Here is a 20,670-nt window from a genome sequence, read left to right on the forward strand (position 1 = left end):
AAAAGTAGTGATGAAGGCTCTGTGTTGTTGGTTGGAGATGTGTGGATGGGTTTGATACCAAGACTTGTTGGGTAGACGAATGTTCGCCAAGTTCTGAACTTTATTATGTAAAAAAGACAGATGCAGCAGAATCTAGTCAAAGTGATCAGCGGTGGTTGTAATTGTCCAAAATATCGAGCACGTTGAAATATTTCACGTTCAAACCTGTCAGGAAGTGACCCGTTTTATTTGGACAGAAATTTGCTGAAACTCATTTAATCTCTTTTAATTAATATAGTTTTGATAATTTAGAAGTTATCATTGGTTTTATGGTTGTCACTCTTGTCTGTATGAAACCACTTATGTAAACGATGATCTGAAAGTGTTTCTGACTGAGCCACAAGTTCAAATAAAAGCTTCGTCAAACCTCAGAGGACTGAACAGTGACTTTGGTTCATGTTGTTTATTCAGGTTTGAATTTCAGGGGGAAAAATTTCTGTACAACACTGATATGAATAAATAGATTTATGTACAAAAAGAAACATTCATTTTACAGTACAGATAGGTTCTTTTGTTCTCATATATCCCAGATAGCTGGGTCAGCTGACGGCGGGCCACTCGTTCATCCAGGAGCTAAAAACAGACTGAACCCAGCATTCCTGCAGGTCCATGATGGTGTAAGTTTAGTGTCTGGAGAACCTGATAACCTGTTTGAAATCACAGCCAGAAAAAACGCTGATCGTCAGTCAGTGAGCGAGTTCACATCTAAACCAGTTTTTTAATCCAACAGAAATGTAAGTAGCTGATGAATTAAAGACGTCCGTCTGACACACAAAACTTTCCGACATTCCCACCAGGCTGCAGAGTCCTGATGATTTCAGATGTTTCAAGGGGAACTCGAGAATTTGTTGAGCTTTTAAAATATTTTCTGAAACAATGGAAATTTAGTGCATGCTTGCTACCTTAGCATGCTAAAGACTATACACAAGGCTAATGCTACAGTCAGTGTTTTTGCACGTTTGGTCACAAACCAAAGAATGGAGCACATAATGTCGGCCCTATTACAACACTATTGGTTCGATAGAATGGTTACCAGAATTTAATCAGAGGAGGTTACGTGACTGAAGTCAGTCGGGTTCACGCTCTTCGGTGCTGGAAGAGTTCGTCAGCTCATCGGATGGAAGAGCATCCTGCCTGTGCGGCTAATGGAAAAGTCAGAGGACCACCTGTGTAATTAGGATTCATCCTCTGAGGAAGAAACTTTGTGTCAGTGTCTGATAAGTGCCGAGATATTCATCGCCTCTCTGCTAGCTGAGCTAAAGGTCTTCAGCTCCAGCTGCCCCTCTTTATTCTGAAACAACTTTTCTCTGACCAGCTTTACCGTCGACCTTCCAATAAAGAATCGTTCTCTCAACCTCCTCAGCCCGTCTCGTATCTGACCTTTGACTTCACTCAGGAGGCATCTGACAGGATATTCTCGCCCTGACGTTTTCATCTCATCAGAATGAGCAAAAACAACCTTTGCATGTTGAGTCTACTCCGCCCGTTTCTTTGCAAACACTGCAGACACGCTCCTGACGATCCCTCGGACGCCGGCCATGCTTTTTCTTATAGCTCGTGTCTCTTTCACGAGGTCGACCAGGCGGTGAAACACCAGCAGGACGCCGTGGTACGTCTCCGCCGCGGACACCTCGAAGAAGCCACACTGTTGGGACAGGGCGAGCAACCGTCCCTCCTCGCCAGAGACGCTGCGGTGCCGCTGCAGGTCGCGTTTGTTTGCCACGATGATGATGGGGACAGAGGACGGCTTCCTGCTTCGACGTATCTGCTGCAGCTGCTGCTGGACAATGTCGAAGCTGCTGCGATCACACATGTTGTAGACGAGGATCATCCCGTCAGCCCACTGCAGCTGTTTGTCGCTGACGGAGGAACTCTTCTCTCCGGGCTGTGGAGAAAGCAAACGCACAAACTCTAAAATTCATGCTCACATCATTATTTATGGTGTTAATATGCAAATTTGTGCAAAAAGGTTCCCCAAACTAATCTGTCGAACTAAACTAACCACACGCTCGATATAAACGATTGGTCCTCAGTCTGCATTCTGTCTATTGACCATCAGGGGGCGACTCTTCTGACGTTCCTTGGTATAGAGCGCTATTGGAGACACTTGACCTATGACCTTAGCAAACACTTTCCCCATGTTTATTTTATTAATCATGTTTACCTCAGATTTAAGATGCCCTTTAATCACCATGGATACTGATGTGTGGTACCTGCTCCATCTTTAGCACTGACCTTTATTATATTTTTCAAATCTGTTTGCTCAGCCACAATTTGGGAACCAAAAAGGTGTTTTAATATAAAGGATCACATTTTAAAGAGCTGGAAATACACCTGTGTGTGTGCGAGGTGCAGCCAGGTGGAGACCTACCTGTGCATACTGAGAGTCCCAGATGTTGAAGCAGATCTCCTGCCCATCAATTCTGTCAACTCGGCTGTAAACTGACTCTGAAAGAACGCGAGATAAAGGGGAAGCGTGAATAAATATTCATAGTACTGACACTGAATAATGATTTCGATCAGTCGGAGCATGTGAACACAGACGTTCTCTCTGACTGAGCAGACAGAGCTCTCACCGATGTCGCCGTACTCGCTGATGAATCTCCTGGTCAGAAATCTGACGGTGAGAGCTGCACAGAGAGAAAAGATCATTAGATCAAAGAAAACACTGCAAAGTAAAAACAGAAATCAGAACATTGAAATATGTTCATAGTTGACTACAGAGCTGCTTCCTCTGAGCAACATTTGAGCTAGAAAACTAGAAATGAAGTGAAAATACGAGAAGAGAAACATAAAGAGGAGGATATTTCTAACGAATCAACATGAAAACGTTCTGTAAGCAAAGGTGAAATATTCTGGAAATGAGCCAGTTTGATCTTTACTCACCGGACTTGCCGACATTGTGAGCTCCGAGCAGCAGGATGTTCACCTCCACCCTCTGCTGGTTTCCCTCCATCGCCTCCATACGACTTTTCTCCTGTACCACCATCAGGAATCAGTTCAGGTTTGCTGACAATAGATGCCAAAGATCTGGAGGCGCCGCTTCAGATCGCCGGCTTATGTACCCCGTGTGGGCGGGGCTTCGGAGCTGTGAGTCACAGCCCAGTCTGACTGCAGCCCGTGCTTGGTGGAGGGTCTTATCTGGAGTCTTATTACAGCAGTAACGAGGCAGATATGAGCATCTTTGTGTACGTGCTTGTGTCGGTGTCTTTTTGAGGGTATTTCAGGGCTTTCACTAATTGTGGGAACATTTTAGGACATTTTTGCACCACTCTGATTGGTGGGTGGGGGTGGGAGTGGGGTGGTGGTGATATAATGACCTTTCTCTGTTGTTTACAACCTTTCTGCTTTTATACCATCTGACCTGTTTTGAAGTGAGGGGACATTGAGGGCGTGTCTCTGTCTCATTTTTCAGTTATTGGGACATTTTTGCATCGTGTGAAAATCTGCAGATTTGTGCAGCTGGGTTCGTCTCAGTGGGGAAAGACTATGTGCTGCAGAGCGCGTCGATTAAACGACGAGCTTCGTTTCTGCGCCTCTTTGGCTCCACCTGCTGGCTCCCAGCTGAACAACCTTATTCTTCCTGTTTTTCTTCAGCAGCCGCAGAACTTAACTGATTATTATTTTCCTCAACAAATCATTTAATTTGATATCAAATTTCATTTCATTTCCAACAAATTTAGACCAAGTTATCTGATCTTTATTCATTACTGGATCCCTCGGGGCCATATTTGGTGTATAAATCATGCAGACAAATATGTGACCTTTGTATCATCGACTCTAAGACTCTCGAAGTCCTCGTGTACCTAAAAGTTTACACTTAATCATTTGGTTTAAACGCGGTTTGTCCCACCGCACGATTTTCAGCCTACCGAGAAATTTCAATAAGACAACGATCAAAGTCTCACGGGGTTTCCACAGCGGATGGTGCATTTGGCAGACTTTCACGGCCTCCTGATGCAAGCACAAAGGAATTTGTGTTCCGAGTAAAGATGTGATTTACAGTCACGTGAAAAAAATATTTAATGGTATTTTTTAAAACACAGCCCAACATTTTCTTTGATAAAATGTACAGCCGAAGAAGAATCCACGTTTAGATTTGAATTCTTGTTCTGATTCCCGTTTCTCTTTTTCAGTAGATTTTTATTTTTTCGATGAGTCATCAAAGTAAAATTATTTCAAATTCCTAAAAAAAGGGAACATAAACACAGACTTTCACAATAAAGTTTGAACACAGGTATGTGCATGACATCGAACTGCGCACACAAAGAAACGAGTCAGCGTTCCCCAACCAACACCAGGGGAAACATGAACCGGCTCATTGGTTCCACAGACGTGTGACTGGGATCCGTTTGGACACGACAGCTTTGACATATAATTATTAAAGAAAGAGAAGACAGCGACATGAAGTGATTAGAAAACAAATCGCGTCATAAAGCTGGAATGAAAGAATAAACAACAGCTGAGACCTCAGCAGGATGTGAGTCAAATACTGAAGACAAAGATCAAATACAGAGTCGCCTGTTACAATAAATCACATGTCGACTGAATGTTCACAGTAAATACACGAGACTCATCTCAGATACAAAGCCAGTCAGTTATGGAAAAGAACGTTTATTTTAATGTTATATTTTTATATATGTCAAACAAAGTAAATTCTCTGCGTATTTCATCGTAAGAGAAAAAACAACGTTCGTGTAAAACATGAAATATCAAACGAGAAAACTCGGACTAACCTGTAAACATGTCACGCTACTCGCTGCAGGCGTGCGCGCCTCAGCTTTCAGGGGAAATACCAAAAATTAGAACACGTTATGGCTGATCAGCTGCCAAAGAGATGAAATCTGACAGTAGTAAAGGTAACAATACTGCCACCGAGGACTCGCTGTAATTACAAAAGTAACAGCTTCCTGTCTGAATGAACGTGTCACACTCACTTTACATAAGGCGGTAAAATCGAGCCCGGCACAAAGTCTCAGACGAAATCACCCGTTTAATGTTTATAAAGTCAGAGCGCTCACAGCACGGACACTGGGCCGATCGATGCCGCCATCATTTCATCCCCTTTTGAAGAAAAATGTGAAATACTGAAAAATTATTGCCTCTAAGATGTGACCACTCCCAGAAAAATGAACTTTTTCATACCAAAAATATTGTTTAAAGTTCAGACCAAAATCATCGATTACGACTCGCAGATGCAGCGAACTGAGTGCAGAAATACAGAAGCGCTGGCGAGGACGCGTCCCGCCCACCGCAGAGGAAACCTTTAGCGGTTCTTCACGCTGTCAGTGAGAGACGACGGGGTTAATACTCCTGTGGGGTTACACGCGGCGGCCACTCAGAAACTGACTTCATCATCAGCGGCTGGGTTTCCAGGTTCTGTGGGCGGCTTTAAATTAAGGCACATGGTGTTTCTGAAAAATGCTTTTTAAAGTTACTCGTGCTGTAACTGTCTACAGCTGCCTGCTGTGAGCTCAGATGCTTCCTGTACATCAGAGTGCAGCACACCTGGAGGAGCTCCCCCTGCACCCCTGGAGGAGCCCCTGCACCCCTGGAGGAGCCCCTGCACATCTGGAGGAGCTCCAGCACCGAGCGCACAGAGCCGAGCTTCCACCGATCAAATCTGCATCAGGACAGGTTTTTATTTTCTTTGAGCCGCTGAAACTCTGATTTTGGTTTTTAAAAGCAGCGAGGAAACAAACCGATGAAGGCGGAGCAGACGAGCGTGTTTCCGGTCACACGCACGGTTAGTCGCGTCGTTTCCATCGCGCTACGTTCAGTCTCGCTGGGCTTTTCACACAAACTTATGACATCTGAAGACGGCCCCTTGCTACAGGAAACTGCGACGGGCAGTTTCTCCTTCATTTTATGTGTAAAGGTCATATACGAACTATTGCTGAGGTCACTCGTACATTCATGGGTTAAAAAAGAAAAAAAGCAGCTGTGCAGAGTTTTCTTGGTCATTTAAAACCTCCTCAGTCATCGTCTCTCTTTCTCCTCTTTGGACCAGGACTTCCCTTTAGATCCAGAAAGTCTCTCAGTCTCTTCCTGAAGTCCTCGAGTTTGGATTCCGGTATTAACCCTTCTTCTTTTTCCAACTTTAACCTCTCGTCTTCTCGGCCATGCTGCGATCTGCTTGCGTGTCCAGCGGCAGTTTGCGGGTTTGAGTTCGGTGCGGTGAGGAGTGAAGGATGGAGCTCCGAACTCAGAGTTTCCACCAACTTCATCCGGAAACTTTCCCGCAGTTTCTGCAACTCGTCGTCCTGAAAACAGCAGAGAGAAGGCAGAGTGACGGCTCGTCCTGCTGCTCAGTTATCTCAGCGAGTCTGCGCTGAAGCCGAGCGTCGGCAGCTCGGCGTCACTGAAAGAAGCCAAAGCTCGCGCGTCAGCTGCACGGCAAACATGGCTGCAGGCGGTGAAATCAGCCCTAAATTCTGATTATTTATTTTCAAATTATACGTCCAACATCTTCAGACGTGAAACACCTGTGAGGACGAGAAAGGAAGCCGGCGCAATGACGCCACACTCACAGCAGTGCTCGATGAGGTCGAGAATAATTAGCCGACACTAGCGGACAGGTATCACCTGAACAGGTAAGACTGACTCCAGGTCATTTTCCTGCTCTCTCTTTAAACTCGGGGAACTAACAGTAGCAGCAGGTTAACAGGAAGCACGGCTTTTGCAGCCGCTAAAAAGGCGCCGTATCCTTCAGGTTTCTTTGACGTTTCAGGGACAGGTGCCGCGGGGTGAGGGGCGGGGAAAAGCTGATCAGGACCACAGACTCTCACATCCACAGCACAACTCTGCTGCTCTTATCACCGAGGCAACGCCACTCAGGCTTCATGGTAAAACTCTGCCTCCTAGTGGTGAAAGTTTAAGGTACAGTTTTAAAACAAATACCTGCATAAAAAAGTTGGACGTTATGAAGGCGAGCCATATTTTACTTTGTGTCCTTATAACTGAGCAGCTGTGCTCACAAGCACAAACAGCCCTTTAGAGACCTGGATTATTATTATTATTATTATTATTATTATTATTATTAATGGAATAATTAATGTGTTTCATCCATCCGGCATTTTAATTTCATGATAGTATCAAAAAGTACAGTTTAACACCGTCTCATTAATTCATTAAAGAGAGACAAACAGTTCATCGGCTCCGTGTTTGACTCCACCTGCTCCGTGCGTACCTGAGAGGCGTCTTTAAACAGAGTCCACATGTCAGAGACGAGCTCCGCGGCCGTTTGATACGGAGGAGGCCGGCGGAGGGTCAGGCGGTCCGATATAGACTTCAGCCGAGACAAACCGCCAAACTGAAGAGAAGAAAACAGAAAGTCTTCATCGCTGTGACCTGATCAGGCTGCAGGAGCGCCACCTGCTGGTTCAACGACAGCTACAGGAGACCCTTTATTTTGCGTTTCCCAGGTTTATTTTCATTCATGCACCTTTTATGAAGTGTATAAACTTGTTAGCTGCTAAAAGCTTCTACTCTGACTGGAGCTTTGTTCAGACTGACCTGAGAGCACCGACTGCAGACTTCAACCTTCAGATGCAGAACGAGACACTCGCACCTCTGAAAAACAAAAACAGACAACACACAAAACTTTAGAAGAAAATCTACCACAAACCGATGGAGACAAGAGTCACGTTGTGAAGTGAGGTTCATGAGTAAGCGTTTGTGAGCAGACGCTGACCCTGAGGCTCTGCAGACTGAGGCTGGTGCGCTGAAGTCTCTCGGTGCTGTAGGGGTCCGACGGGTCTGACAGGTTCTGACATAATGAACAGGCCCACTCTGACCTGCAGGACAAGGTCAAACAGCAGAGGTCACTTCACTGTGTGATGTTACTGACACTCATAGTATGCACTTCCTGCAGAGGTTTTGATGCTCAATCACCAGGTAAGGAAGACCCAAAGAGCTGATTCTGTTCATCTGGACGTTTCCAGAGAAACGTTTCGTCATCATCAGGTGACGTCTTCAGTCTCAGCTGACTGCAGGTCTCAATCTTATAAACAGGACATTTGCACAATGACTGAAACCAGCCCACTGAGGAACAACGGGCTGTGAGGTCAGTTCCTTCAGCATTAAGACTTGTCATGACAGCAATTTGCAGTACGGCTGTTCGATATAACCATATATATCCATCGTTTCATTTTACGCTATCGTTTGTTTCGTGGTGTCGAAAAATAAACTGTTTACGTCAATATTTTTTCATGTTCTGATGTCACTGTAGTGACTATATTCATTTCTTAAAGTTCTCTCTTTCTCTTATATGTAATATAACCACACTACAGACGGACAAGCGCCTGTTTTTATGCGTTGTCGTTAGCAACAACGACGGTAACAGCATCGCGTGTCCGCTTGTTTATGTTCCACATAAACCTTTCACAATAAAGCTCAAGATCCTGTTGAGACTTTTCAAAATAAACTGAATCACATGAAAGAGCAGATTATTTACGGATGAAAATTTAAAAAAAGAGCCGCCAGGAGCTAAAAAATAAAGCTTAGACTCCAACGTTAGAACAGGCTTTTCCCCGCAGCACGCCGTGTAATAAATACTCACAAAGAAAACAGCGCCGTTACAACTTATGTCTAAAAATGTGTCGTTTCATGCATCGGTTAAAACACTCGACTCCAGCTGGAAACACTTCACACAAGTCGAGCTGCTCGAGATTCACAGAATTTACATAAATGTTAAACTTTTGTGACTTATATGGTTATCGGGACGATAGACGTCTTATATCGGGATATGAGATTTTGGTTAAATCACACAGCCTGATTTGCATATCAATGCTGAAGGAACTGACCTCCCAGCCCATTGTTCCCTCAGTGGGCTGTTTCAGTCATTATGTAAATGTCCTGTTTATAAGATTGAAACCTGCAGTCAGCTGAGGCTGAAGACGTCACCTGATGATGACGAAACGTTTCTCTGGAAACGTCCAGATGAACAGAATCAATGTTAAGAGACTTCCTGCAGAGGTTTCATAATAAAAGTAAATCAGGAAAGAGTTGAGTTTTGTTCATAATAACTTAAAATGAAAAAAACAACAACTTTTTGAATAGGCTTTAGATTGATTTTCAATCCAATGGTCACACATCAGTGGACTTCAGTCATCTTAAAGAAGCAAAAGGATAAAAATTATTTTTCTTACCAAAAGTCGAGTCCAACTGGGGGGACGTGGCAGTCTCTGTGGTATCCTCGACCACAGGCAGAGCAGATGATCGAAGTGCCGGGCGATGCACAAACCGAGCAGGCAAGAATCTCCAGGGTTATCGGAGAGTCTGGGGACGATTCCGGCTTCATGAAATCCTCTTTGTCAGCCGGCCCGTCTTCGGCATCGGACTGCAACGGAGCACAACGACGACAGTCTCTTAAAGCTGAGCGGTTCATTTTATAATCCAACTTTCTCAAGTTTGCCTGGGTTACAGATCGTGCATCCTACCTGACAGTCGTCGCTCATTTCCTCCAGGTAAATCTCATCTTCAGTCTCTCCAGGTAACAGACGAAAACTGGGAAGGGACCGTCCAAATCTTGGCAGGGACACAGGCAGTCTCAACACGGACACTTTGGGCTGCCACCGACTCAGACTGAAGTCCTCCTGTCCAATCACGGCGCTCAGCTCTTCGATGTCCTTGTCAGGAGTTACCAGTGTTGGTAAGTCGTCTTTTGGCTCGAGGGCGTTCGGTTTTGCTTCGTCAGAGACACAAGTGGCGTGCTCGGTTTCTTTCGTTTCCTGGACCTCCTCAGTATCTTGTATAGTGCTATCACAGCGAGAGTCAACCACCAAGCCCTCCACGGGAACCTGCTGAGTCTGTTCCTGAGGGGAGGGGGGATGAAGTGTGCTGTCGAGTTCCTGAAGCGAGGACAAAGGGCTGCTGGGTAAAGCCGGGCTCGTATCCTCCATGGTTTGCTGCTCTGACGGTAACGTGCCGCTCGGTCCGTCGCAGCTAGAGTTTCCCGCAGAAGTCTCTGGACTCACTTCTGTGATGCTGCTTTCCTCGAGGCCGCTTCGTTTCTGCGCCGAGGCCGGATGGAAAGCGCGATGATCAGGCAGCCTGATGAGAGCAGTCTCGTTGAGCAGCACCTGATACATACTCTGAGTGTTGGTCAGCATGACGATGGTGGGCTGGTTCCAGTGAGGACCAGCGGTTTGGTTCAGAACCTGCAGTGGTTGGACGGGTTTAAGTGAGGATAGAAACTGACCCGCCGACAGGGGGAACGTGGAGCCGGCAGGCAGCATGCTGAGAACAACTGAGGAACGGGAGGCGTCAGTTTGGGGGAGGAACAAATAGCTGGGAGATGAACAACTGGTGGCGGAGGAGGGAGAACTGATGAAGGACGACAAGGTTGGAGTGATAGAGGGAGCGAAGATCTGTGACGTACTGAGACTGCTGACTGGAAAAAGCGAGTGAGACGTGTGGAGCAGCGAGCGAGACGTGTGGAGCAGCGAGCTGTGCGCCGCTGTGGAGCAGGTGGTGCTGGGCGGGGTGGCAGAGGAGGAGTATACGAAAGCTACAGAGGACGAAGTGGACGAGGAATTCCAAAGAGATGAAGGAATGCTGACGGGAACAGGCGAGGCAGCGTTACTGCTGGTCAGAACAGCAAAGGTGGATGTGGGTGGGCTGGTGGAGGAGGAGTTTATGGTTGTCGAGGAGGTGGTGGTGGCATCAGAGTTGACTGGAACAAGTAGGTTAGGATTACTGAAGTTACTTGTTTGGGGGAGGAGGCACCAGGAGGACACGGGACGGGCGGAGTTTAATGTGGAGGAGGTGGCTGGAGAACCAGCCAACACCATGCTTGAATGTGTAACAAGAGGTTTGAACTGATTCGGAGAGGCGCTCGGCGAGTTAGAAATCTGAGCAGGTGGGCAGGTGGAAGAGACGGTTGGAGGAGAAACAGACGAGAGGCAGGCGGAGGAGGACAGACGAAGATTAGACTGATCGTAGGGCAAGAGCCACGCCGAAGGGCGACACGTGGAACTATCTGGAACAACCAGGTTAGTGACACGGCTGTCGAGAGTCTGGAAAACAGACGCGGTGGTGGCTGCTGGACAGGTGGAGGTGGGAAGAGGGGTGGATAAGGAGGAGGGGGGAAACGCAGACAACTGATTGGTTAAATATGGTGACGAGAAGCTACTGATGGTAACAGGTGTGTCGGGGGAGGTGTTGGCTTGAGCGATGGAGCCGGTGAACACTGGATTGGTGGAGGTGGAAGGAGTATAAGAGGAGGTGGAGGAGTGGGGAAACATGGAGGTTGTGGAGGATGGAGGAATAGTGGGCTGACTGGACACAAGTGCTGACAGACTGGGACGGGTGGAGATGAAAGGAGTGATGGAGGAGGGAAACATGGCGATCGTGGAGGACAGAGGAACGCTGGGCTGAGCAGACACAGACGTTGATGGTGGAGGGAGAACACTGGTAGTAGCTGGTGGGTTACAGTTCATAGCTTTGCCAGTTTGAGGGGTGCTGTCAGTGGGCAATGGAAAGGTGGAGGTGTGAGCAGGAGGGGTAATGGAAGTGGAGCAGCTGGATAAGAGCGTGCACAAAAGAGAGGCACGGCTGGTTGGAGCGCCTGGGGCATTACAGGATGGGGGGAGGGGCCTGTTGGAGGTTGCAGGAGAGGTGGCGGTTGGAGGGAGAGCATGACTCAACTGACCCGATGGGGAACTCGAGGGCGGAGATCGAGGATTGACCGAATCCTGAGTGCCAACCTGGTTGTGAGTGAGGAGATTATAAAGGGTTAGGTTGGGCGAAAATTTCCAAAGGGCCGAAGATGAACTTGACTGTGAGGATGGAGACGGTGTAGCAGCACAGTCATCAGGAACAGGTGTAGCACTGGAACCGGCCGTCTCAGTTTGGGGGCCGGGGGATGCCAGACAGGTGGAGGGAGACTTGAAAGAAGTGGAGTCTGTTCCATGTGTGGGGGCAGATGAGGATGTAAACGACAGATGAAGCGAATGAGAAGCAGAGGCGCTGTCCATCACGGTGCTGGAGATGGGGTTGCAGGTGGTGGTGGGAGGAGGGGCAGCAGGAGTCGCCGGAGTTCCTGTGTTTTTATCCAAGGTTGGTGGCACAGCGAAAGGGATCCAGGAAACATGAAGGTTACCTGGAAACCGAAACAATGGAGGAAGAGGAGATGGAGGAGGGTGCAGCAATTATTTTCTCTCGATTAAACTACATCCAAACTCAAACAGCATCGACATGAACTCTGAGCTCGTAAAATGATTCGGTTTGGTTTCCACACGTACGGCCGAGCATCCGCTGCAAAGCTGAAGACAACATAACAAACAGATACACGAGCGGACTTACAAAGCTCAGAGAGGGTTTCCTCGTAACCCAACTTGGTAATGAGCTTCACTTCAGGCATTTTCAGAGGGGGGTCCGAGTCCTGATCTAGAAGCTCCTTCATTTGGGTTTTAATCTGGCAGAGAAAACAAAGCACGGATAAAATGGTTGGTTCACCGTCTACGCTCTACATCACCAGATTAACGTTTTCTGCACAACTTCTGTTTGTTTGCAACAGTGTTGCGTTTTGTTTTCAAAGATTTTTATAAACAATGATTATCTGATATGATTGGGGGACGCTCATAGGGATCCCTGTGCATGACGTAAGAGTCACATGATGTGCGAAACGTCCCTTTTTAGGGGTTTTAATCTTTGTTGAGCCAGATAAGGGAGGAAAGCCTGGCTTTGATGGACTTTAGTCTAACTCTGTGGGGACGTACCAGTGAGGACTGGCTCCTCCCACAGTTTCGCATCTACAGCAGACATTAGTGAAGATAGGCGACATCCATGAACATGGAAACAACTCCAGTCTCTTTGCTTCTAACTGTTGTTGTTAGATTTCTGTCATGACTGTTCATGTATGATTTACATGTTTAAACGTCTCTATCGCTCTGTAAAGACTTCAATATTCAATATTAGTCACACAGCATTTTGAGAGTCAGTGCGCCTCGCATGTTTTCATATTATGGTATGATGAGTACAGCTGCAGTGTGTCTGCCACATCTCTGTGTACCTGTGCGGTGTGTGAGAGCAGGGTCGGCAGGTCGGTGAGATTTCGGGCCTTTTCGAGCGTTTCCTTCATGGACATTTGGCTCTGCTGCAGCTGCTTCATCTTCACCATCCTCCCCTGAATCTGCTCACATTCCAGCTCATACACCTTCTACACACACACACACACACACACACACACACACACACACACAAATCATTTTTTAGGCGCTCCATTTTTTTGTATTTTACCAGAAACGTTGGCGTGCGAGGCTGAGTGAGCACAGACGTTTGATACTGAGAGCAGCAGCAGATAAGACTCAAGGTTACGCTGAGGAGTGAAACTCACTGCAACAACTTCAGAGCACAGACTGAAAGACTTCTAAGAAACATCAGCAAGAAGAAAAATCTGTTCATAAATTCGGTTCCTATTTTGAGAAAAGATTTGCGTCACTTTCTAACAAATGAGAAACGTGCACTTGAAGCTGAGGCAGCGGATCAACTCTGGCTGCAGAAAACAAAGACTTAGATAGAGACGGGGACACTGCAGAGAGAAACAGGAAATGACATCAGCCTGCTAGATAGTCAACAATATTTAAAACAGCTGATGGATGTTACCTTTATGTCTTTGAGGAGTGACACCATTTTCACTTTCAGAAGTTTAGCAAACGCGACGAATCCCGCCTGCAGCTCGGTCCTCAGACGAGACTCTGTTTGCTCGATGCTCTGCAGCCTGAAACACAGCAGAAGCACGAGGGGGGGTTATTTTCCAGAAAGTCCTCAGACGGGACAGCGAGCACCTGAGGAAGGTTCAAGTTATTAATACTAAGTAGGAATGAGGTGGCGAGCTTTACCGCGTGGAGACTCAGAACAGTGAAATTCAGTGAATGTAACACAAATTCTCTGAATGTTTCCAAACATGAAGATAACGAGTAAAAGTCTGTGTGAGGATTCACAGCAGCGCGGAGGCTGACAGTGGGAGCGTTTCACGTTAACGAGCAATAACGACTTCGAACCCGACGCAGTATGGTGATGGGAGATCAGGAGGAGGCCCTGCAGCCTGTGGCGAGTGACACTTTGATCCTTTCCTGCTCCGTGTTTGAGACGTCACAGGTCAGGATGTTTATCAAGCCACGCTGCACACTTTCCAAGGGCAGCCACACATTATTCCCGTCCACGCTCTTCTGCTTATCGTTGTCAGGGTCACGGGGGGGTGGAGCCTACCCCGCAGAGTACACCCTGGACAGGTCGCCGGTCTGTCGCAGGGCCAACACGTAGAGACTGACAACCATTCACACTCACACACAGTATTCCCGTTTAAGAGTATTTCCAGTGCCACTGTGTAAATTGAAATGTTGTTTTTTTGCCCTCTGTGGCAGATTTCAGGCCCACAAATGATTCGACCAACACAGAACTGAACGTACAGAGACGGTGTTTTTGTGTTGGCCGGTCTGCACACGGTTAAAGACACCCGCTCTGCTGCTCCTCTGTACATTTACTCATAATCTGCTAAACGAAAACACATTTAAGAAGATTAAAAACACTCGAGCTGCTGATATACATTTCTGTTTGGTTCTGTGGAGTAAGGATTTATTCTGCTGGTGAGCCATCGTCTTTTCAGGAAGTAAACAGTGAAATCATCAGTCGTACCTGGTCTCCATGTCCTGCAGACTCCGCCTCACCGTGTCCTCCTGCCTCGTCGTGGAATGAACGTACACGTCCAGCTGCTTCTTCAGGCTGACCACCGCCTCACTGACAAAGCGGTACCTGGAAACAAAAGCAGCTCACGGCTCAGTGTGCCGGCTCACGTCTGCACTACAACCACTTTAACTCGAGAACGCGTCCGACCCGGCTCACCTGTGGTTCATGTGAGTCGTCAGCTGGCAGTCTCTGCAGGTGAGCTGCTTACAGGTGAAGCAGATGAGTTGGAGTGGCTCAGATGGGTGGAGTCTGCAGAACTTGGTGGGAGAAGACAAGATGTTTCCTGAAGAGACACACACACACACACAGATTATCACTTAGTTTGCTCACTGACCGTGATCTCGATGATTACTATAATATAACAGGTTGTAACAGATGAGGTAAAATCAGGTTCCCACTGAAACCGTCTCTGGACCGAGCGCCCAGACCTGAAACAAAGTATGAAAATAAAGTAAAATATGTAACAATGTAGTACAAATACTGAGTGTACTGTGTTTGATATTATCTGCGGGACTTTCCCTTCGTTTCCACGTGTTGGGCTCGGAGCTCAGTGGAAGTTTGGCAGGTGAGGGAGACGCTGGAGTCCTGACACGCTAATGGTGTAAACACAGAAGCTGGAAAGCACCAGTGTTTCTGAGCTGAACACTGCAGAGACAGGCTGGGCTTAGCAGACCACTCCCCATTAAAGCGAGTCGTCGTTTCTACAGCTCGACCCGTCGGGTCAAAAAGACTAAACTCTGTCCGGCTGTTGGAGGATTCAGTTCTTCAACAATAAATAAAAACAGTGGACTGAAGCGCCTCTGGCTGCTCCTGCTCTTGGAACCATCACATCCTGTTTCATTTGTATCAAACTCCAATTCATGAACCAAATACTTCACAAGTTGTGGCTTACACACACTTGGATGTGCTTCTACACTTTTACAACATAAAACATCTTTTTGAAGCTCGTCACTAAGTCAAAGGTCAACAGCGACGGTCAGCTGACAGCAGAGAGCAGTTTCTCTCCAACAGAATCTGGATCTGGGTGTGGGTGGGGTTTTTTTACCTTCTGGCGGGTGATGGAGGAGCCTGTGTGATCTGGTCACCGTGACTCTGCGATGCGCCGACACACAGACGCCGCACAGAGCTTCATTACAGTCGAGACACCAACATGCGGCGGAGGCTGCGTCGCAGTTGCTGCACTGAGGAGATGAGAAGGCGGAGACGTTCACAGGTGAGACCGAACTCCAGCTGGAGGTCTTTTCTTTTATCAGTCAATTTAAATGCCATAAAAATCACACAAATTCACGTTTCCTGCACGTACGGACCACGGGAGATCCTGAAAGTGTGTCACAAGACAGAACGGTCTTCATAGGGCTCGTGGTGTCTTCACCAGCCTCACAGTGTTCTACGTGCATGCAAACACACACTCACACACATTTTCCACATGCTTGACTTTTGTTGCCATGATGCCAGGCATCTCAATGAGACTTTTTACCTGGATAAATAAAGGACTAATAATAATAAAATGCTGCTGCAGGATCATATGTGAATATTCTTTGGTTAAAAAGCTCAAAGCAGGAGATCCTGGTGCAGATACAGATAAATAAAATAAGGTTTGCTGGAGGTTCCCACGCCACCGTCTGAGTTACCTGCTGACTCAGGTTGTCTTCTGATGCTCCTGTCGCTTCCATGTTGCTCAGCAAAGTTGCTTCCTGAAAGACAGAAGCTGATGAAGTCCGGCAGCTATGATGAGAACATTTGTGGCGTTGGTGATGTGCCAATCTAATATGTGAATCAGTAATCAGTCTGATCCTGACACAAAAAGCTAGATCTGACATTGGTGACATGGTTCCCCTTTACTTTACCAGGCGACAGCAGCAGCTAGCGGGAGCGCTAACATAGCACAGAGGAAGTGATCCAAAGAAGCAGGTTCAACAAACTCTAAAATCAGAAACTCTTTGTTTTTGGTTCCAGAAAGGCTGATCACAGATTATGTGCAGGAGTAAAGAAAGTCATCATCAGTGGAGCTCTGATCCCAGGATTCCCCACAGCAAAGAGTAAATAAGGAGCGGAGCCTCCATGTTAGTCTTTGGACACATTAGTGCGCACCGTGATGTTCATCTTAATCAGGACGGGCTCGGGTCACTGTCATCATCATAAACATCCGCAACAGTTTATCAGCGTTTCAGTTTCTTAATCAAGTTTCATGTTGCCGACGGACGCCACAGGCTGTTTTTATAACACACCGTCTTTACTGTTTTATAACTTTATCTCATTTCAGCCTTCAGTGACAGACGGCAGCTTTCTCACAGACACGTAACTGAAAAAAATACAATTTGAATTTAAAGTTTTGTCTGTAAAGACAAACAAGCTGTAGGAAATTTCAAATCAATGTCTACATGTTGGTAATTTACATTTGAAATAGTTCAGCACAGTTTTGGAAGGATGGTCTCGTTAAATACAAACAGCTTACAGATCGTGGACAGAATAACAGTACGATCAGCTGTGATCAGATCCTGATCAGATATCATGCAACTGGATCCAGGTTGGAGTCTCCTGCCGTGTAGTCGGACCTACTGAGACTGATTTATGTGATTTATATTAATTTAAGAGACTGAATCTTTCAAAATGTTGAATTTATGAACAAATCGATACAAAATGTGAACACAGTGAAACTCACTTTAATCTCATTTCAGCCTCATCTTCACTCAGTGACGCAGGTCGTCCAAAGGGGGCACAGATATACGTATATATACCCTCACTGTGTTTACAGCCCCTTGCTGCACTTTAAGAAAATCTTCCAAGTGAACAGACTAAGCTCAGACAGTCTGTTACCATGGCAACTGACTCAGAGTTCACTCTCTTTAACAGTAAACCTGAGTTTCGCTCATCTGAGAGCTGCTATTAACGGTATTTGTAGTTTGAACGCTGATCATGAGTCTGCGCTCATGTTTGTGCGATGGTGCCGTTTTGTTGGTCACACAGCTGCAGCGTTCGTGCAGTCGCGTGGAGGACAGCGCAAAGGTTTCTGACTGCAACGCTGCTGCAGATGGACAGAAACAACTTCCTGGGAAACATCGTCCATTACGTCAGAGTCTGACCCCGCAGCTGTTGTAATAAAGGTCCATATGTGGCCTCTGCGGGCCCTCCAGAGCTGAGTCCACATACTACAGCAACCACGCTGCCACAGAAACAACCGCAACTCAGCGCGTCTCCTCTGAGCCACATCTGACACTGGGCTTCGTGGGTTTGTCACCCTCAAGTCCACCCTCACGGGAAAAACCGTTAGAGCCACACATAAAACACACGCAGGCGTGTCTGTGGAGGATCTCGGTCATCCAGGTCATGGAAGTTTCACCTCTCATCAGTCCTTCAGTTACAGGGTTTAGCGTGTCTCCACTAGTCACGTCACGGAGCGCGTGCCTGAGGGCCAAGGTGAGCCGAACATCATGTAAACACAGAGGAGCGTCCCAAACACCGCCATGACGTCATCGCGCGGGAAATGGAGTTTTTGCTTCCCACGGTCGCCAAGTGCTGGCTCGGGGCGTGGTCTGACGAGTGGCGCCGCGATTTGGCGCTGTGTAAATAAACCTGAGCTGAGCTAGACCCGGACCCGAAACGCCGCTAAGGGGGCCGAGAGCCCCGTGTTAGAGACCAGCTCCGACACCGGAGGTTCAGCCGAGATGTCATGGACTCACCGTCACCGTCCGCTCCATCCACAGACACGCACACCGTCGACATTCACGGTAACACGAGTCCTCCCGGTTTAGCCTGGAACCAACAAGAACCGTTACAAACACAACACAGATATAACTTCCGCCCCGCTTCTTCTTCTGGTCCGCGCAGGTGACGTCCCGACTGTGAGCGTATTACCGCCACCTGCTGGTCGTCACCGGAAACCTGTGGTATTTACAGACCTGCTGCAGGTTTGGGAAACAGCGGAGCGTCAGAAACACGTTTATACACTCATCGACCACTTTGTTAGGTACACCTCGCTGCGAGTCCCTCACTAACATAAGGAAACACATTAGACATAAAAACACGTCATAAACATCAACCGTCACCTCTGTCCCGTTGTGTTGTTGTTATATTCATGGTGCTGGAAACCTTCCTCGGAGACGTGGGTCCACCACATCCCGGAGGTGCGCTGCTGGACTGAGATCAGGTGACTGTGGACCTTTCAACAGGTCAGTTTGCCCTCGTCTACCTGCCTGAATACACTGAGCTGCTGCCACGTGATTGGCTGGTTACATAATCAGGGCTCAACAGGTGTACCTAACAAAGTGTCCAGTGAGTGAATATATTGGATTTTAAATATATTTTATTTTGTTAATATATATATTTACCTTTTTAAATGTATTATTATTTAAATACATTTGAGATGTTAACATGTTTTGAAAGTAATTTTATGTATTACTCTAAGATAATTAGCAAATTAGTAAAATAGAGTTTATTACTGGGAAATCGAGGTGGATAATAAAGAAAAGAAGGGGCGTGTCCTGTCTGTTTTCACTGTATCACTTCGCACCAAATGCAAAGATGCTAAAAACACAATTTTTTAAAAAAGATATCCTGATGTTACAACAAAACCGTGTCGGGCTGTGTCCTCAGTCTATAACAAGTTGAGCTTTTCTGCTCTTTCCAGAATTATAATAATTACAGCTTCACTCAAATATGGCTGAGGTGGTGAAGCAGCCCTGCAAACACACAAAACTCTGCTTCAGATTCAAATGAAGACACAAACCTGAGACCTGATGCAGCAGACGTGTTCAAGGTTTGATGCTGTGAGAAAAGCTTTATTACACTCACAGACTAGAAGTGCAGAAGAAGGTCAGAGAGGATGAATGCACGAGCACAGCTTACAGGGTATCACCTCAGTCTGGTTTCATGGTTTCACACTTCATTCCCTCACCATGTGGTGGTTGATGGAGGTCAGTCTGAGGACTCTTTGCTTCTCAAATGAATTTGAATAAGGCAGATTTTTGCATAAAGAAAAGACTCCTGATATCTTTAACCAAATAAACCTTAATGAGCGCTTACCTTTCCTGATACTACATCTGGATTTACATAAATTACGATGACCTTCTGATAGAGGAGCAGATGTTTATTATCTGGACGGTTTTAACTGTTTCCAGTTCAGCAGACTGGATGCTTCTCTTCATGTCAGCCGTTTTCTACATTTTGTGGCTCTATGAAGACAAGCTCACTAGAAAGAGAAGTGAGATGAAACATTCACTGATTCAGTCATTTAGCATCTTCTTGTAGCCATGGAAACGATTGTTATTGTAGGACTCACTGGGTTCATCAGTTGCACAAAGCACAGAAACATGTGTCTCTCTTTCATATTGCAGCTGCTATCAGGCTCAGTACACAAACCTGAGCAACAGCATGAAGGTCGCCGCTCTGCTGGCATCAAACGCCTCTGATGAGGTCACCGTGCATGGAAATGGTTTGAACAGCAGCGGGTGTGGTCAGATGGCAGCAGTACCCAGCACAGACAATGGAGGTCGTGCTGGTCTGAAGCGAATCGTACCGATGGCGCAAACGTCAGGTAAATATGTGTGTTTTTGTCCTGTGTACTGTTTGTTTGTATACATGTCTTTCTTGCTGCTGTTACACCCAAATTTCCCCTTGTGGGACAATTAAAGGATTATTCTATTCTATTCTATTCTATTCTATTCTATTCTATTCTATTCTTTTCTAAATGGTTCAAACGGCTGTCGTGAAATCAATCCATGTAGAGCAGTGTCACAAACCATGGAAGCCCCAGAAAAGTGCAATGAAACGATGAGTTTATTAACAGCCCGGAGAAAACATCAACATATGTCTTCTGACCAAAATACATGTTGTGGACACTTATAAAGCAGTGGGGTACACGCCCCCCCCACGGCATCAATGACAGATTAAAATAGGTTCCAGACATTAGTCACAGTTAATCGTACATCTTTAATAGCTATA

General features: G+C 46.5%; 2 protein-coding genes across 5 annotated transcripts; both read right to left on the reverse strand.

Moving 5' to 3' along the window:
* Nucleotides 1–15: 15 nt before the first annotated feature.
* On the reverse strand, nucleotides 16–5,569 carry LOC146564988 (ras-like protein family member 11B). Its single transcript, XM_085292808.1, has 4 exons — nucleotides 2,926–5,569; nucleotides 2,616–2,669; nucleotides 2,411–2,487; nucleotides 16–1,924 (listed from the first exon to the last, which is right to left on the reverse strand). The coding sequence occupies exons 1-4, from the start codon at nucleotides 3,026–3,028 to the stop codon at nucleotides 1,514–1,516; spliced, it is 645 nt and encodes a 214-aa protein (XP_085148934.1). The 5' UTR covers nucleotides 3,029–5,569; the 3' UTR covers nucleotides 16–1,513.
* Nucleotides 5,570–5,709: 140 nt separating this feature from the next.
* On the reverse strand, nucleotides 5,710–18,869 carry trim33l (tripartite motif containing 33, like). 4 transcript variants are annotated; one of them, XM_085292803.1, is made up of 15 exons: nucleotides 18,777–18,843; nucleotides 18,411–18,483; nucleotides 16,362–16,424; nucleotides 15,776–15,911; nucleotides 14,887–15,013; nucleotides 14,680–14,796; nucleotides 13,648–13,762; nucleotides 13,055–13,201; nucleotides 12,346–12,457; nucleotides 9,480–12,142; nucleotides 9,189–9,379; nucleotides 7,733–7,835; nucleotides 7,555–7,611; nucleotides 7,229–7,351; nucleotides 5,710–6,302 (listed from the first exon to the last, which is right to left on the reverse strand). In XM_085292803.1, the coding sequence occupies exons 2-15, from the start codon at nucleotides 18,426–18,428 to the stop codon at nucleotides 6,015–6,017; spliced, it is 4,260 nt and encodes a 1,419-aa protein (XP_085148929.1). In that variant the 5' UTR covers nucleotides 18,429–18,483; nucleotides 18,777–18,843; the 3' UTR covers nucleotides 5,710–6,014. The 4 variants fall into 4 exon arrangements, with proteins under 4 accessions (XP_085148929.1, XP_085148932.1, XP_085148930.1 ...); XM_085292806.1 differs by lacking the exon at nucleotides 18,411–18,483 and having other exon boundaries at nucleotides 18,777–18,869; XM_085292804.1 differs by lacking the exon at nucleotides 7,229–7,351 and having other exon boundaries at nucleotides 18,777–18,845.
* Nucleotides 18,870–20,670: the final 1,801 nt, after the last annotated feature.

Source organism: Mchenga conophoros, linkage group LG11, assembly GCF_057382185.1.
Source record: "Mchenga conophoros isolate Kocher_MC1m ecotype Shallow Benthic linkage group LG11, M_conophoros_male_GT1.1, whole genome shotgun sequence".
Taxonomy (NCBI): Eukaryota; Metazoa; Chordata; class Actinopteri; order Cichliformes; family Cichlidae; genus Mchenga; species Mchenga conophoros.

Coding starts and splice junctions, on each gene's coding strand:
- LOC146564988 (XM_085292808.1), bottom strand. CDS start 3,028: ATGGTGGTACAGGAGAAAAGTCGTATGGAGGCGATGGAGGGAAACCAG. Junction 2,670..2,925: donor TCACAATGTCGGCAAGTCCG/GTGAGTAAAGAT, acceptor CTCTCTGTGCAG/CTCTCACCGTCAGATTTCTG. Junction 1,925..2,410: donor GGGACTCTCAGTATGCACAG/GTAGGTCTCCAC, acceptor CTTTCTCCACAG/CCCGGAGAGAAGAGTTCCTC.
- trim33l (XM_085292803.1), bottom strand. Junction 12,458..13,054: donor TGCTCTCACACACCGCACAG/GTACACAGAGAT, acceptor TTTCTCTGCCAG/ATTAAAACCCAAATGAAGGA. Junction 12,143..12,345: donor GGAAACCCTCTCTGAGCTTT/GTAAGTCCGCTC, acceptor TTCGGTTTCCAG/GTAACCTTCATGTTTCCTGG.